Source organism: Phaenicophaeus curvirostris, chromosome 2 (genome assembly GCF_032191515.1).
Source record: "Phaenicophaeus curvirostris isolate KB17595 chromosome 2, BPBGC_Pcur_1.0, whole genome shotgun sequence".
NCBI classification, from domain to species: Eukaryota; Metazoa; Chordata; class Aves; order Cuculiformes; family Cuculidae; genus Phaenicophaeus; species Phaenicophaeus curvirostris.
In genome coordinates this window covers 89405486-89421359 of record NC_091393.1, presented here as the reverse complement: position 1 = coordinate 89421359, position 15874 = coordinate 89405486, and the positions used below count along the sequence as shown (strand labels likewise).

Below are 15874 nucleotides of genomic sequence, written 5' to 3'. Positions count from 1 at the left end.
GGTATTTTGTCCACTAACACGTTCATGCAGGTGACCCTAGTCAATATGAACACTTCAGCAGTGCTTTCTCTTAGTGTGAAATGCTGTAATACTCACTAGAGAAACACCCCATTTCCTTTTTGAACAAAGTTACAGTTTATAATTTATAATTTATGATACGCTGCGTTCTCTGATTTTGTTAATGAACTGTAAAAAAGATTGTGTAGGTCACTTCAACCTTTTTTAAGAGCATAAAACTAGACAGTTAAGAAATTTAAGATTAAAAGTTCTCTATGCGTTCTAATGGCATCCTCCTTTGCATTTGTTCTTTTCACTGAACAAGGTATGAGTTCCACAGAGAAATGCAATTATATGAAGGATACAAAATCTATGTATATGTATGTGCATTTATATATATGCGTGTGTGTGTGTGTATACACATAGGTATATATACATACATACACACACATATACACAAAATAGGCTTTACCTGAGATTCTGAGTTGGGCAAGGAAGACTATAGGGGAAAAAGCTCTACCTGGTTTCTGTTCCTTGTAGCATCCAGGCAAGATGTGATTTCCTAATCAGAAGTTCTTTCCTTTTCTTTCCCTTCTGGTTTTATTCTATCATGTACTCTGACATAAGCTGCAGTAATATGAGTCCAGCTCTTAGTGGTTTGGTATTCTACTTACTGTTCTTTCTCTTTACCAAATATATATATAGAGTGCAGGTGAGAAAACCTTAACGGTGACTTCGAATGTTTGATAAGAACTATATGGAATTTCAAGGATAGAGAAAAGCCACTTCACAAGACTGAGGTAGTTTTCTCTGCTTGAAATCTTGGGGTGCTCCAAATCAGGGAATTTTGAGAGCCTCTTAGAAAGACCTCAAGAATTCTAGCCAGTAGAGATTCATAAAATAACTACAAATATTAGGCAAACTGCTGGTTGCTATTAACACCCTTTATAACTTCTTATTATTTGTTCATAGTATTTGACCTTATTCTTTTATCTTATACCTTAGTCTTACACTTACTAACATTTTCATATCTTATATTTACTTCTGAAGACAAATATTTATAATACATAGGAAGCTACTCTGCAAAATAAGGTTGATATGGCAAAAGAAAAAGCAAGTTTTGGTGTTCTTCATTAAACTTTTTATCTTTCATGAGAGTTAGTTAGATGCTGCAGTAAAGGATGCCAAAAATGAAAGAATTAACTTGTAATTTGTTATCAACAGCAACTCAGTACAAATCTGAGCATTCTTAGACACAGGTTTCTGAACAAGTGTTCTCTCATACTTATGTTTACAACAGCAGTCTGGTTTTTTGGGGTTTTTTTTGTTTTGGTTTTTTTTTTTTTTTTTAGCCTCAGCTAGCCAGGCATTCATCAGACTCCACCTTAAAAGCTCTCTAAACACCAGGTGATTTTCATTTTTCATGCCTCATAAGATCACTGAGGGCTCTCTCTACTCATTTTCCGCCTTTCAGAAAAATATGCCAGTGGTCTTGGAAGTTAAAGCTGTTTCAGTGACACCTTCCCTGAGATGATGCAGCAGTTTAAATGCTAGTGCATCCTGTCCATCAGTGGTCCCACTGTAGCATCCACGGTAACTGAAAATTCTTTTTCAACTTCTGCAATTAGGTTCCAATTGATTAAGTATCACTTGTTAATGTCAAATGAGAAACACTTACTGAATATAGTATATAATGAGTATTCAGTGGAGTTTCCTTCCCTGGACGTGTCCAAAAAATGCATAGACTTGACACTTCAGGACATGGTTTAGTAGACACAGGGGTGTTGGGTTAACAGTTGGACTGGATGGTCTTAGAGGTCTTTTCCTACCTTAATGACTCTATGATTCACTTCTTACAGATTATTTCCCCCTTGTCCACCAAGTGGAGGATCCTCTTCAGTTCTGACTGTTTCTCGGCTTTCATTAATTATTTGCCAGTACTATCTTATGTTTCTCACTCTCCTACTAGTTCCTGCTCCTCTGCTGTTTTGTGCTGTCCCCTCAGTAATGCCTGCACAGTCATCTCTAAGTATAACAGAATTTTCTAGCTGCTTTTTGTTTTTTTTTTTTTCAATTGTTTGTTCAATTTTCCAGTTGTTAAGAGGTGTTTATGCTGGATGAGTTCTATCAATTTGATGGCCTGTTGTTTTCTTCTGGGATGACTACGCTAGCGAGTTTGTTGCATTGTATTTATTTATACTAAGAGTTCTTGTGAGCTGATTGGTGAACTGTTAAACTTACCAGGGAAGATTTGTTTAACTCAATTTCCTAAACATGATTAAAAGAAGACTGTTTGTGTAAATATTCTCAGAGTAATTATGAGAATCAAGACATTTAATTAGGTGAAATAATAAGCAGACCAGTAATTCCCAGATTCTGATGAGAAACACCGTTTTGTTTCAAACTTGCCCACACCCCCCCACCCATCAAGGATGGAGGAAGGGTAACGCCAGAGGAAGCCTTTGGAAACCAGTGACAGGCATGCAGGGAAGTTCACTGCCTTACAGACCTTAAGCCTTTGCTATTGCCATTTGTATTCAATGACCTGTGTTAGAAAAGACTTAGAAAAACTGCTCCTTTTTTTCACCTGAGCTGCCGGAGCATATCCAGAGAAGGACAATGAAACTGATGAAGGCTCTGGAGGACAAGTCCTATGAAGAGCAGCTGAGGGAACTGGTATTGTTTGGCCTAGAGAAAGGGAGGCTGAGGGGAGACCTTATTGCTGTCTACAACCACCTGAAATGAGGTTGTAGGAAGGTGCGTGTTGGTCTCCTCTCCTGAGTAACAAATGGTAGGACAAAAGAAAATGGCCTGAAGTTGTGCCAGGGGAGGCTCGAGGTTGAATATTGATACAAGAACCGCGTCAGCCAGGCTTGATAAAGGATGCTTGCTTTCTAAAACTCCAAAATGAGTCTTAAGAGAGTTTAAATGCTGGTATTTTCGATATCAGATTAGGAAAACTGTCTTTACTGAAAGAGCAGTCAAGCACTGAAACAGGCTGCCCAGGGCAGCAGTGGAGTCTCCTTCCCTAGAGGTGCTAAAAAGCGTGTGGCATTTCAGGACATGGTTTAGGGGGCATGGCGATGTTGGGATGATGGTTGCACTGGATGATCTTGGAGATCTTCCAACCTTAACAGTAACATGACACTCAAGTGAATGAGTTGCCATCATCAAAGTGTCAGGGCGAGTGTCTTTTCTCTTTTCAAAACTGAAGTTCTCTGTGGGATCACTGTTCAGCTCACATTAACAGGGAAAGGCAGCAATACCACCTGGCGATGGGCAACAGCCTCCAGGGCAAACCACAACCCGCCTTCGCTCCACCGCCCCAGTGGGGCTCAAATGCTTCCTTATAACCAGCCAATCACGAGGGCTGCCGGCTTGGCACGGTGCCCTCAGTGCTAACACGGGGCGAGCGGCCAGCCAGTCAGCACGCAGGGAACACGCCGTGGCCAATCAGTCAGTGCGGAGGGAAAGCATCGTGGCAAATCATCTCACAGGGAGCGCGTCGTGGCCAATCAATCAGCGCGCAGGGAAGGCGTGAAGGCCAATCAGCGCGCAGGGAGAGTGCTGTGGCCAATCAGTGTGCAGGAAAGGTGCGAAGGCCAATCAGCTCGCAGGGAGCGTGTTGTGGCCAATCAATCAGCGCTCAAGGAAGGCGCAAAGGCCAATCAGTAGGCAGGGAGAGTGCTGTGGCCAATCGGTGCACAGGAAAGGTGCTGTGGCCAATCAGCGTGCAGGGAGCGCACCGTGCCAGGGTGTTTACTAAGCAGCCACTGGATATGGCGGCAGTTTTGAGACTGTGGTGGGCAGCGTGTCTTGTCGCTACGTGTCAGTGGCCGCCGCTGGGGGGGATCAGCTATGGGAGCTGGAGCGAAGCCAGGGTGGCTGCTGCTGGACGCCGGTTGGCTTTTAACAGTGAGCGAGTGGCGGGGTCGGGGGGGCGGTGGGATGTTTTCCCTTGGGTTGAGCTGTGTGCAGTGCCTGGTAATGGAAACGCCAACAAATCAACTCTCTTAAGACTCTTTTTTGGAGTTTAAGGAAGCAAGCATCCTTCATCCAGCCTGCGCAACACGAGGAGCGATCTCCATCCATCGTGTGCAGCGAGACCAGAGCTGGGGACAGAACATATTTTCCACTTACGTGCATATGGATAAATTTTCCCAGTAATCTTATGTCTATTCTATTACTTTCCAAGGTCTAATTTAATGTTATTATGAACTTTGCAACATTCAAAACTCTTGCTGATTTGCAGCTTTGGAGCCAGCTCTTTCTTTGACCTTGCCTTTGAGATAGGGAAAGACTCCAAACAGAGGTGATCACAGAAGAGACATCTGCTCAGCACAGATTGTACCTCACACAAGACTTTCTCACTGCCAAAGAATGGATAGTGCCTGGAAAAACACTGCTTAAAAGAAAGCATGCTATCAGAGGGACATTCTGTCTAACTTTCAAAAAAAAATCCAAAACCCAAACCATTTACTTAGATTACAATTACTTTACTTTAGCTTAAATAAAAATATTCCACTTTTTGTAATAGTAACTATTTCACAGAAAGGGTCATTGGGCACTGGCGCAGGCTGCCCAGGGAGGTGGTTGAGTCACCTTCCCTGGAGGTGTTTAAGGGATGGGTGGACAAGGCGCTGAGGGGCATGGTTTAGTGTTTGATGGGAATGTGGATTTTTGCAGGTTTAAATGCCAGAGAAGTACAATAGAGTCACGTGTCCTGATGACTTTCTGCAACTTGACAATCAAACAAGGATGTAGGGAGATAATTTCTGAAATAGAGCAGTGAAATACAATTGGAAGAATATTAATCCCATTCTTGTTAGGAGGCTGATTAACATAAGGCTTTAAAATCTCATCTGAATTGGACAGAAATGTGTCAAAATAGACTTAATATTAAAAGTTGCTGCTTGGAGTTCAGGCTGGGATACCTACAACTCATCATTGTAAAATTCTGCATCCTAATTGCTGCTAAGCTTAAACAATGAATTGATTTAAAAGAGTGGCTTATTTAACCTCTTTCAATTGTTGTTGTCTTTGTGTTTCAGGCATAGTACTATACATTTTGTATTAAACAAAAATCCAGCCAATATGCGCTGTGCTGTGGAGAAATGGAAAGAAGGTCCCTTCTCCAGAGTCCTTTGGAACATTCATGAGCTGGAAAGCCAAGTAGTCACGTTTAAAAAAGTGTGTCACATAAAACAACTCCAGTTACGATCTTTGGGGGCAGCTTTGCAAAACAGAGGCAAAAGGTAATGTAGACACTGCAGTTGTTTCTATGATATACCATTCTCCATACCAGGCACTATCTTGCCTGCATACACCTATTGGACTCATCTTTTACTTAGCTTAGGTAGGTCTGCGATTTCTCCTTGTAGAGACTGTATTTTGAATTTTTTTTTCCCTTTTTTTTAGGGCTGTGATTTTACACTTCATCTAGCTCTACCTTGTCAGCTCTTTAGCTAGGAAACCAAAGATCCTCTTGGTTAGGGCCTTCCCATGCTTCCAATCAGAAGTGACCTGTTTGGTTGAATTCTGTTTTGTTATCTTGTAGTTTTCTCTAAGTTTTTTCCCCTGAGGTTCCAAGTACTTGTCTCAACCATCCAGAGATATTGCAGTGCTCTCCAAACATAATCAAGGGGAGCACTGGAATTCTGCTAATACATGCTACTTTTCAGTCAGAAGAATAATGTTCTGCAAAGATATAGCTTGAGTGCAGTCTCCCCTCAGAAGCTAGAGGGGAGAAGAAGGATGTCTCTACTGTCAGGCTCTATTTCCAATTTAACAGTCATGACTCTTGGTAGTCATTGTGCATTCTCTGTTTAACAAATCAAGGTATTCTGGTTGCTAAAGGTGATAGGCTGGAAAGAGGACTGAGATGATCAGCGAAGAATGCAGACTAGTGTGGATTATTAGTGTTTAAGGACTGATGACATTTCAATGAGCTTGTTCCTAGTCAATAAATAGAAATTGTTAATGTAACTGAGTTGAATCTTAGGAAATGTGGTTTTGTTCACATGCAATAATACTAAAGCAATGTGTATATCAAGTTTTCAGTGCTGTCAGGATTTTAAAATGCTAGGAAGAAAATAGCTGTATATAAACATTATGTTATAAAAATAATAGTTGTACAAGTGTAGAGAGGACTGAATACATTTTTTAAATGGTGTATATTCCAACTAGGTTGAAGAACCAGAGTTCAATGGACTTGTGTGACGGTCTTGAGATAGCAAAGCAGAAAACTTCTCATGATCTTCGAGTAAAAGAATCTCAAGTTAGCATTCAGTCAGGGCAGCTGAATTTCAGCAAAAAAAGACATCAAAAGGCTAGAACAAGAACGGAAAAGATGAGGACTTGCTGTGTGTCTTTAACCTGTGTACAGTGGCTATTATTTCAGGTTTTGTTAATTTAATGCGTCCTCTATGGTCTTTTAGATTCTCTTAATCTCATACTTAATTCAGATTTTGTGACCAAAATTTCAAAACATTGACCTGGTTTTACACCCTCCCCCCCCCCCAATATATGTACTTCTACATAAATCTCCATGCTGGTTGAAACAGTTCCCGTTTAATTCAGGGGAATTCTGCCATGTCATGTGAACACCAAATCCAAACCAAACAAACAGGAAAAGTTCCTTAGCACAACTGAGTCGCTTGGCAAAAGTAAACTGCAGAGAGGTTGGAGTTGAAAGGAAAGTACATGGAGAATTCAATTCAAACACCTCAACTTAGAAACACTGTTATTACTGGGACAGTATGTGTGTCCTATCTGCAGGGGTGGAATACAACTCATGTAATAAAAGCATCTTCTTTAGTGCAGAGACATCTAAAATCCTTCATCTGAGGGTGTTACACAAGTAAAACAGCTGCCCATAGTGAAGTGAATATTGTCATCTGTTAAACTTGCTCTCATACTACATGCACCCTCTACTTTTTAATAAAAGCATTTTTGAAACTCTGTGTCAATAAGGTGAAGTACTAGGAATGCAGAATTACTGTCACAGAGAGGGATGAGTCTGTGATACCAGATTACGTAACGGTTTGATTTTGGTTTGTGGGTTAGGGTTGGGTTTTTTTCCATGGCCTAAAGTATGTCTGCTTCCTTTAACATTTGGATGATATGCCTTATACATGTTCTAATAGAAACAAATAGAGGAAGCTATGTTGGTCTTTCTGTTTTTGATTTTGGGTTTTTATTTTTCCACTTTGCCTGCCCCCTTCAGGAAAAACTAAGGATGATTGAAGTGTTTGACTGCTGTGAGAAGAATCTAAATTTCAACCAAACAATTTATGGCATGTAGAAACACCAGCTTTGTGTAGGGAGTTGCTGAGATTCAACAGGGTTGATAGATACTGAAAACATGAGAATGGTTCTACTGTCAAGTGTTGGGCCAGAGAAGCTAAGGATATGTGTTCCACTTGCCCATTCCACAAACTGAGTCTAGTTTGCTGAATTACCTCCTTCCCGTTACGTTACTTTGCATAGCTATTCACTAGAGCATATCGTTAGTTATTACATGTAGCTCGATCTTGACAATTGCTTTTGGTTTTGTGCTTGGTTTGTTGATAACTGATCATTTACCACTTCACAGCAATTGACAATCCACTGGGAGAGGATTTCTTCATGTGGAGGTGTAGAAGAGAGGGGAAAAGCAAGTTGTGGAGTCAATAATGTGATGGGCTGCATCCTGGAACCGTTGTTTTATGAACCTCTATTCACTGGGCTGGATGAAAGATGGTGTATAGCCTCCAAACCAGTTATCTGGTTTAATTGCATGAGCTTGTAACCCTTCATGCTTACAAAAATCACTAGAATGGGTCTGTTGTGTTTTGGGTAGCAAGGTAAATGGTGCACAAGAAAAATACGCTCTTGGGTGGAGAGTATTCCCTTACATTTTCATGAGATATGCATAGGTTTCCCAAAGTGCACAGTATCAGAACACAGAGTAAAAGTTGTCTTCTACCATAAAGATGCTTGCTAAAGAGTATGCACAGTATCAGAACACAGAGTAAAAGTTGTTTCCTACCATAAAAATACTTGCTGAAGAGAAAGTTTTATATTATCAATGTTAACACTGATTTGGGTGTGTTTAGCTGCACTTGCAGCTTCATACAGTGAGATCTCTAAGCAGTTCTAGCTGATTTTCCTCTACTTTGTGTTGGTTTGAGTTTGTTTTTAGCTTTGATTCGTATGTAATTTATGATATGTGTTGAAATTCTAAATAAAATATATTCTTCATATTTCCATACTATAATACCTAGAAACTTTCAGTGGACATATCTTGACTTGAGCTTTAAACTAAGTTCTTAGCCTAATATAATTTATTTCTGTATTTCAGGCTCTTAAAAATAGATAATTAACCTATTAGCTTCCATTACTAATTTCTGCTACTACTTCTTTCCAAAACAGATACAAATGTGAGCTTGAGAGAAATCGGCAAATGTTTGGTGCAGGATACTCTTCATTCAGTGGTACTCCACAGGAAGGTTTTACTGGTTCTTTAACACCAGTTCATAATGGTAAATGAATTCTTCATCTTGCACAGACAGTTAACTGTCAGTTTTCTTGAAAGGTGGAAGAGTATTTTGAACATTACACTTGCACTGAGTTGCCTGGTACCTCTTATATAGCTTATTATGAAAGCGTGTAATTCATAGCACCATAGGTTCCAAGTTTAAAAATTACTAGTGCAGGTTGAACACTTACTGCACATATTACATCTTTTCAGGATTATGGATATAGGAATAATAATAGGAATATCCATCAACAGACTGCAGCAATTATTTTGAATGCCCTTCTTCCCTAGTGTCAGCTCTTCTCTTCATGTAGTGAAGAGAAAATTTCTTCCTTCATGTACCACAGGTACTTTAACTAAAGTTCAGTCAATGGTCACGTGTTGTTTCTTTAGAAAATTAATTTTTTTTATTTAGTCTATTATTGTGCATGATAAGATGCACGATTTATGCACTGTGTTTATTCCAAAATGTCACTTCTAACTTCAAATTAGTGTCATCAAATATATTTAAAATATTTGAATGAACTGGAAAAGCAAAAGGAATTTTCCTTAACTGAAGAACTGTTTTGTAGCGAGACACCCTTATGGTGTGTATGCTGAAAAATTTTGATGAGTTCTGTATTATGCATGCTGTTTACCTCTTTCTTTGCTGTGAGCAATTGTTCTGAGAGTTCAGTATCTCAGTCTTCCTCCAATGGGAAATCTGTAATACTTTATTGCACTCTTGTTTCTTTAATTTCTTTATGCATATCTGAAAAGTGGTACAGCAACAGCAGTGTCAAGCATTTCACGAAGTGTGACACTCTTGAAATGGGGGCTACATTAAAATTATTTGAATAATTGTATTTAAAATGGTATTGCTGGGTAGGTATTTTCCTTTGAAAGATAGAATCTTAAAATTCTTTACAATCATAGAGTCATAGAATGTTGGAAGGGACCCATAAGGATCATTGAGATCCACTCCCTGCTCCACACAAGCCTACCTAAAACTAAATCATATGACTAAGAGAATAATCCAGGTGCTCCTTAAACTCTGACAGGCTTGGTGCCTTGACAACTTTCCTGGGGAACTTGTTCCAGTGACCAGCCACTCTCTCAGTGAAGAACCTTTTCCAAATGTCCAAACTGAACTTCTGATGCAACTCCATTCCATTTCCCCTGTGGTCACTAGTGAGATGAGGTCAGCACCTACCCCTTCACTGCCCTCCTTGAGGAAATTGTAGGTTGTGATGTGGTCACCCCTCAGCCTTTTCTCCTCTAAGCTGAAGAAACCCGGTAACCTCGGCCACCCTTCATAAGTCTGGCCTGTTCACCGTGTTGGTCCCCCTCCTCTGGATGTATTTTCATAATTTGATGCCCTTCTTATACTGAGGTGCCCAAAACTATACACAGTACTTGAGGTGCAGAGTGGGACAATTACCTCCCTCGACTACTCCCTAGAATGTTATAAAGAATTCTAGTTCCAGAATTTTCTTGAGTTGTAGAATTATATACTAATTCAAGAAAAGGAAAGCAAGACATTTGTTTTGGACTAATATGCTCCTCTTAAAATTTTGCTGCAAGTATCCTAAATAAATTCTTCATCCAATTCCTATTGCATTTGAAAGGATGTTGAGGAAAAGATTCAGCCTTATTTTTCAGTAATTTCTTAGTGATATTAATGCTATTTGGCTGCTGGTAGGAATTTTTTTTAAAAAGTATATAATCTATATAGATATACATACATGCATATAATGTAATGTAACACATCTGTGCTAGATATATTTGTTTAGGGTGTGTATATATATTACATACATACACATATTTTTTTAGAGAGAGCTTAAAAACATGTAAGTCTGGTGTTGGATTCTTACTTTTAACAGTTGTGTTTTCATTCTAATGTCAGGTTCTAGATAGCCCATCAGGGTACTCTGAAGTGCTAAATTAATGAACAGGTTGTATATAGAGTTATTTCTTGCTTGTGGTGTGCCACTTCTGATACCTTGTCTTTTTTATCATTTCCATGATAGCAATAAGCTAGAAAAGATTACCTATGTACTAAGCTATATTATGAAGAAGTATTTATCATGTCTTTGTAGATGCTAAGTTTGAACAGTTAGAAGAAAAATACAAGGAAGTACAACAAAGAAGAAAGCTAGAATTAGAACTGAGGACTCTCCAGGCTAAGGTAAGTATCTCCTGAGAATGGTATGTATGATATCTAAGAAAATAACTACTGAATGAACTTGGAAAATGGAGTGAAATATATTATGTGTTGCTTAGAATATAATTTTAAAAGTCTGTGTGCACTGCCACTCAGAAGTAATCTTGGAGAAACAAGAAAAGCCAGCATAACTGAACAGCAAAGGAAAGATGGACAATAAAAATGACAATACATCCTGCAAAGACTGGAAGTCTCATGCAAGCAAGGGCAAGAGAAAACTGTGTCAATTTTACCGAGTTGAATATCATAGGATTAAAAAAAAAAGCCTTGAAAAGATGATGAGAAATAACTCACCTAGCAAATAAAAACTCATAAATTTTTCAACACATTAGTAGCAACTGTATTTGGAAATCTCTGATAGATGACTAAGATTTGAAAGCCCTCAAGTTAAAGAGGACCATTGTGGTAAAAATGAAATAGTCTTTTGTTACGTATGTACTATCTAAAGGCTTAAAAAAATTTCCGTATTAGAAACTTCATTGGGGTTAAATCTGTGGCACGGGATCAAAAGTCAAAAGTGGTCTTAAAATATATTGATAAAATGAATATTAATTAAAAAATATCACCAGATACAGATAACTCTCTAAATTTAAATGGCATGTGAGGGGAACGATTACTATATTCATGGTTAGGTTTTTACATACTTTATCAATAAAGAAGTTACTTTAGAGGATTTGCAACAGTATTCTGAACCATGGAGAAGGCATGTAGTGATAGGACGAGGGGGAATGGCTATAAACTGGAGGGGGGCAGATTTAGACTAGACATAAGGAGGAATTTCTTCACTATGAGAGTGGTGAGGCACTGGCACAAGTTGCCCAGGGAAGCTGTGGATGCCCCATCCCTGGAGGTGTTCGAGGCCAGGCTGGATGGTGCGTTGGGAAGCTGAATCTAGTGGGACGAGTCCCTGCCCATGGCAGGGGGGTTGGAATGATATCATTTTTAAGGTTCCTTCCAACTAAACTATTTTATGATTCTATGATTCTATGATTCTGTATAGATTCCTGATCTTAGCACAGCTCTTCCTACATAACAACATATTGTCTGGCTGGATTGAGCAGTCAGACTGTGCATTACCTGATTTAGGGCTTTAGTTTAAAAAAAAAATTCAATGTGAGGTATTTGAAAATTCATTTAAAATGTACGATAGAGGCTCCAGCGTTTGAGGGATTTTTTTTGCTTAGGTAAGAGACAAAACACACCTAGTGTTTTGGCTCTATTTAATTCTTCTGTAGGAAGAGGTTGAAAGCTGGTACATGGCATATTTTATTATTGCAATTTGGGAGTATTATTTGTGTATAACTTTCAAAAAATGTCTGTTCTGAATTTTTTTGTGTTTGTCCAGAAGAATTAATGTGGGTTAGATGTCAGATATGTTAGTCTAGACTTATGTTTATTGCAGGTAACTTGTGTCAGCACTTGCCAGTAAAAATGTATGCTTCAGTTTTGAAAAATGTAGGAGGTAAATGATGGGATGTCTCTTGAAAAAGAAAAAAGCTGAGCATGCTACTTATAAAGATACACAGATCAAACTACATTTTTGGAGATCCTGCTTTGTGTTTATAAGAAACAGCTATTCTTGCATACTTGGGTTAAAGCTATGTAATTTAGGTAGTATAAAAAACATTATGAATCAGTAGTTTGCACTAGTGGGTGATGTGGTGTTAAAGAAGTGTGAAATGACTACAACCTACTATCTACTTATTAATAAATTAATTGTTTTGTTGTATGTTGGATATGGAGCTGTGTAAAGGTAGATCCTTTTTTTCTTGGACACAGGAAATAAATCAGCCTCATCCTCAAAGCACTTTGAATCCCAGGGAGATTGCTTGGTGCCAGGCTCCATCAGCTGTGTTTTCATGGCAGCAAGAAAAGACACTATCAAGAAATCAAGAAAGACCTGCAAGGAGTTTTGCAACATCCTCTTTTCCACGGAAAAAAGAAACAAATTCTAGTGTAGTATCAGAGAACAAGTTCGACAACAGCTTTGCTGAGAATTGTAATTCTTCATTCATGATCCATCTAAGAGCAGAGAACCAGGGTATGTGACAAATTTCTTTAAAACCCAGAAGCAGACATCTATATGTTTTTGTAAAAGTTGGTGTGTGGATAGAAGAGAGGTATTGAAATCAGTGCTTTAGCAAGGAAAAGAGGAAGATACCTGCTGCCTCTGGCAGCTAGCTCAGTTGGCTGTTTGTGTCTATGTTTTCAGTAATCAGAGAGTACATGGATATTATCCACAAGCTGTGGAACCCTTTACATAAGGGGCGTGAGAGTTAGAAAGAAGGAGCTTGTGGTTTTGGTGTGGATAGGGACAAGTGTAGACACTTGAAAATCTGAGTGCATGGAAGATGCACCTTTCAAAGCAGAAAGTATTCTTAATCTTTACTGTTTTTAAAATTCAGAGTTACGTTTCACTGTTAAAGACCTAGAACAAGAACTGCAAGCTCAAGAAAAAATGAAGAAATCCTATATGAATAAACAGCAAGAGGCTGAACTGCAGCTGGATAGGATGAAGTTGGAATTAACAGAGAAGGATAAAGATCTGAACAAAACCAAAGATACACTGGCTCAAATGAGAACACAACTTGATCAAGCTACCACACAGGTAGAATGTTGCATCACACATCTTCTGACTGTCCTTATAATTTACTCTCAGTGTCAGTTTTCAACCATTTTAATAAGAACCAAGGTTCTCTGATAATTTCATTTGCTGAGGATCAAATTTTGAGAAGTGTATGTTAGTTTTATATCTATCATCTGTAAAACTGTCAATACTTGTAAGCAGTCATCAATTTTCTGGAATGTTCTTATAGCACCTGAAGAAATATTTTTCATCCTTATGCAAGATTTACTGGAATTCTGAAAAATATTTTCTGATCAAGTTGCATAGAGCAACAGTGACATCTGGTGGCAAGTTTTGACCTTAAAGAGGCTCAGTCGTGCAATTTTGGCTGAAAATCAGTTTATTGCTTATATTACGGGATGTTGTGGGACATGGTCTTTGGGTTGTAAATTACTTATGTAAAATAAAGTCTAAGTGAAAATGCTATGTTTGATTGAGAATGTGTGTAGTTTCTAAATGGGATTTCACAATGTAATCCTAAAGAGTTTGGATTCACAGTAAATAAACATAGTCATAGTCATAGTCAAGAATTTACAGTATGTATTTAAACACATCCATATAAAACCATGCAATTGTTCAGATTTTTGCTCATAGTCATATGAAAATGAGAATGCCAGTGATTAAAATAATTTAATTGAAAATGCAGAAGGTAGCGAGTAAGAAGAGGTTTTCTGTTTTTTCCTGATTAATCAAGTTGCATCCTAAAGTCCTTTTTCACAGCATATGACAAATTCAAAAGTAATGGACTGTTATTGTAATTCATAGCATCTTCATTTTTCCATCTTTCTTTTTACTTTTTTTCTAATACTTTAACTTATCTACAGGATAGGAAAAAAAGATGTTTCTCTGTGTATCTTCTCAGGGTATAATAATTGTTATCCATCTTTGTCAGCAAGTTTCTCTATATATTAGAAAACTGCTGTTTCCCACAACTCCTGTATTGGTCCTTAAAAACCAAACTTTTGCATGTTGCGTGTTCATCAGTCTGCCTTTGAAAAGAGACAGTAACAATCGGCTGTGGCTAGCTCTGTGGGGAGCTGGTTTAGGGGAAATTTGGCTGAGGGTAAGGTGAAATCATATTCTTGACAGAGTCAGCTGACCTACCTATAGGCACTGTCATTATGGTAAATTTGTAGGAAGACAGCTGACCCAACCTAATAGCTCATCTCCTCTGAAAAAGTCTTTCTTTTCATTTATTTGATTCCCCAAATGACCCAATCCAACTTCCTAATTCGTTAGGATTTATGTATTTAATTTTGCTATGTTGATTTTCTAAGGGTTTAAGAGAGCTTAACTGTTTTACAAAGGAATCAAAGGAACATTAAATCCAGCACAAGGAAAGAGGCAAGGTTGTAAAGCTAGGAACATGCCAGGGGAAGGACAAGGAGGAATAAGGTGGACTGATCCCATTTGAATTAAGGTGCAGCCCATCTTTAAGGTGCTGCACAGCATCTTATCTCAGAAGGTTCCTTTAGTCTTGCCATCTGAAGATTGTTCCTTTCTGTTCTGTTTCTACATTTTCACGCTGAAATTGGATCTCTGCCTGTCCCCTGGGGTTTGCATGTAGAGCTGCACTGAGATTCTGAGTTTAGTTTCCTGTCTCATAGTGTGAATTTAATCTTGTGCACTTCTCTGTCACTGGTATCAGTCACAGCACATCCTCTGTAAGCAAGTATTTTCTTACCTTGTGAGGTCTGCAGCCCTTCTGCAGGCAAGTTTCCATGTGTTCTTACAGGAGCTCATAATCCCGATTGTCTTGGCCCAGTAATTGGACATCTCGACAGTATTACCTGTTTCTTATTTTCTTATGACATGGATGGACTATTATTTCACTAATTCATTAAACAGCCCTTGTGGGAAAAGAAAAATATCCTATTCAACTTTTTGCCATTTTTCTTACCCCTGGGGGAAGAAATATTGTGTGTGCTTTTTATTAACAAATGGCTTTTAGAATAAAAGTTTGTATTTCTGTTCGGGGAGTTAGGTGGACATTGCTTCCCTCTCTTAGTTAACATAATATTAATATAATAAACTGGATTAGATAACAAGCTGACATACTCTTAGTGTGGATGCTAACCTAGAACATAGGCTTCTGATTAATACTTTTTAAATTAAAGTTTAAATTGTGAAAAACACTTTTCTGTTGTTGTTGAAGTAGACTAAGATAGTTGCTTATTTTTTCCCTATCCAAATCAATGTGCTCAATGACTCTGAAATTCAATGTAATGTTCAGTTATTTTCAGTCTAAACATGTAGTTTTTTAGTAATTAGTGGTCACTCTTCAGTTCATAGCAACCCAAGGTACTGAAAATATAATTTCTGTAGCCTGTCAAAGACACTGATTTTCTGAAGATGTTATTATTTTGTGTGTCTATACGCTTGTGTGTATATATATATGCACACCTAACTATATACATATGCATATATATTCTCTCTATATGTACTTATTATCACTAACATAAGCAAGTATGAGTTTTGTACTCTGAATTGCTAAGAATTTGTGTAATACCAGTTAAAGTTATGCTTTAGG

The 15874-nt window shown here is 38.2% G+C and overlaps 1 protein-coding gene across 1 annotated transcript in view; it reads left to right on the top strand.

Annotated features, from left to right (window-relative positions):
* Nucleotides 1-5091: 5091 nt before the first annotated feature.
* Nucleotides 5092-15874, top strand: part of CENPF (centromere protein F) — a 30983-nt gene continuing 20200 nt past the window's right edge. The window contains 7 exon segments of the mRNA XM_069850893.1: nucleotides 5092-5252; nucleotides 6184-6301; nucleotides 6303-6349; nucleotides 8413-8519; nucleotides 10594-10682; nucleotides 12498-12759; nucleotides 13124-13326. Coding sequence (XP_069706994.1) covers nucleotides 5092-5252; nucleotides 6184-6301; nucleotides 6303-6349; nucleotides 8413-8519; nucleotides 10594-10682; nucleotides 12498-12759; nucleotides 13124-13326 — 987 coding nt within the window.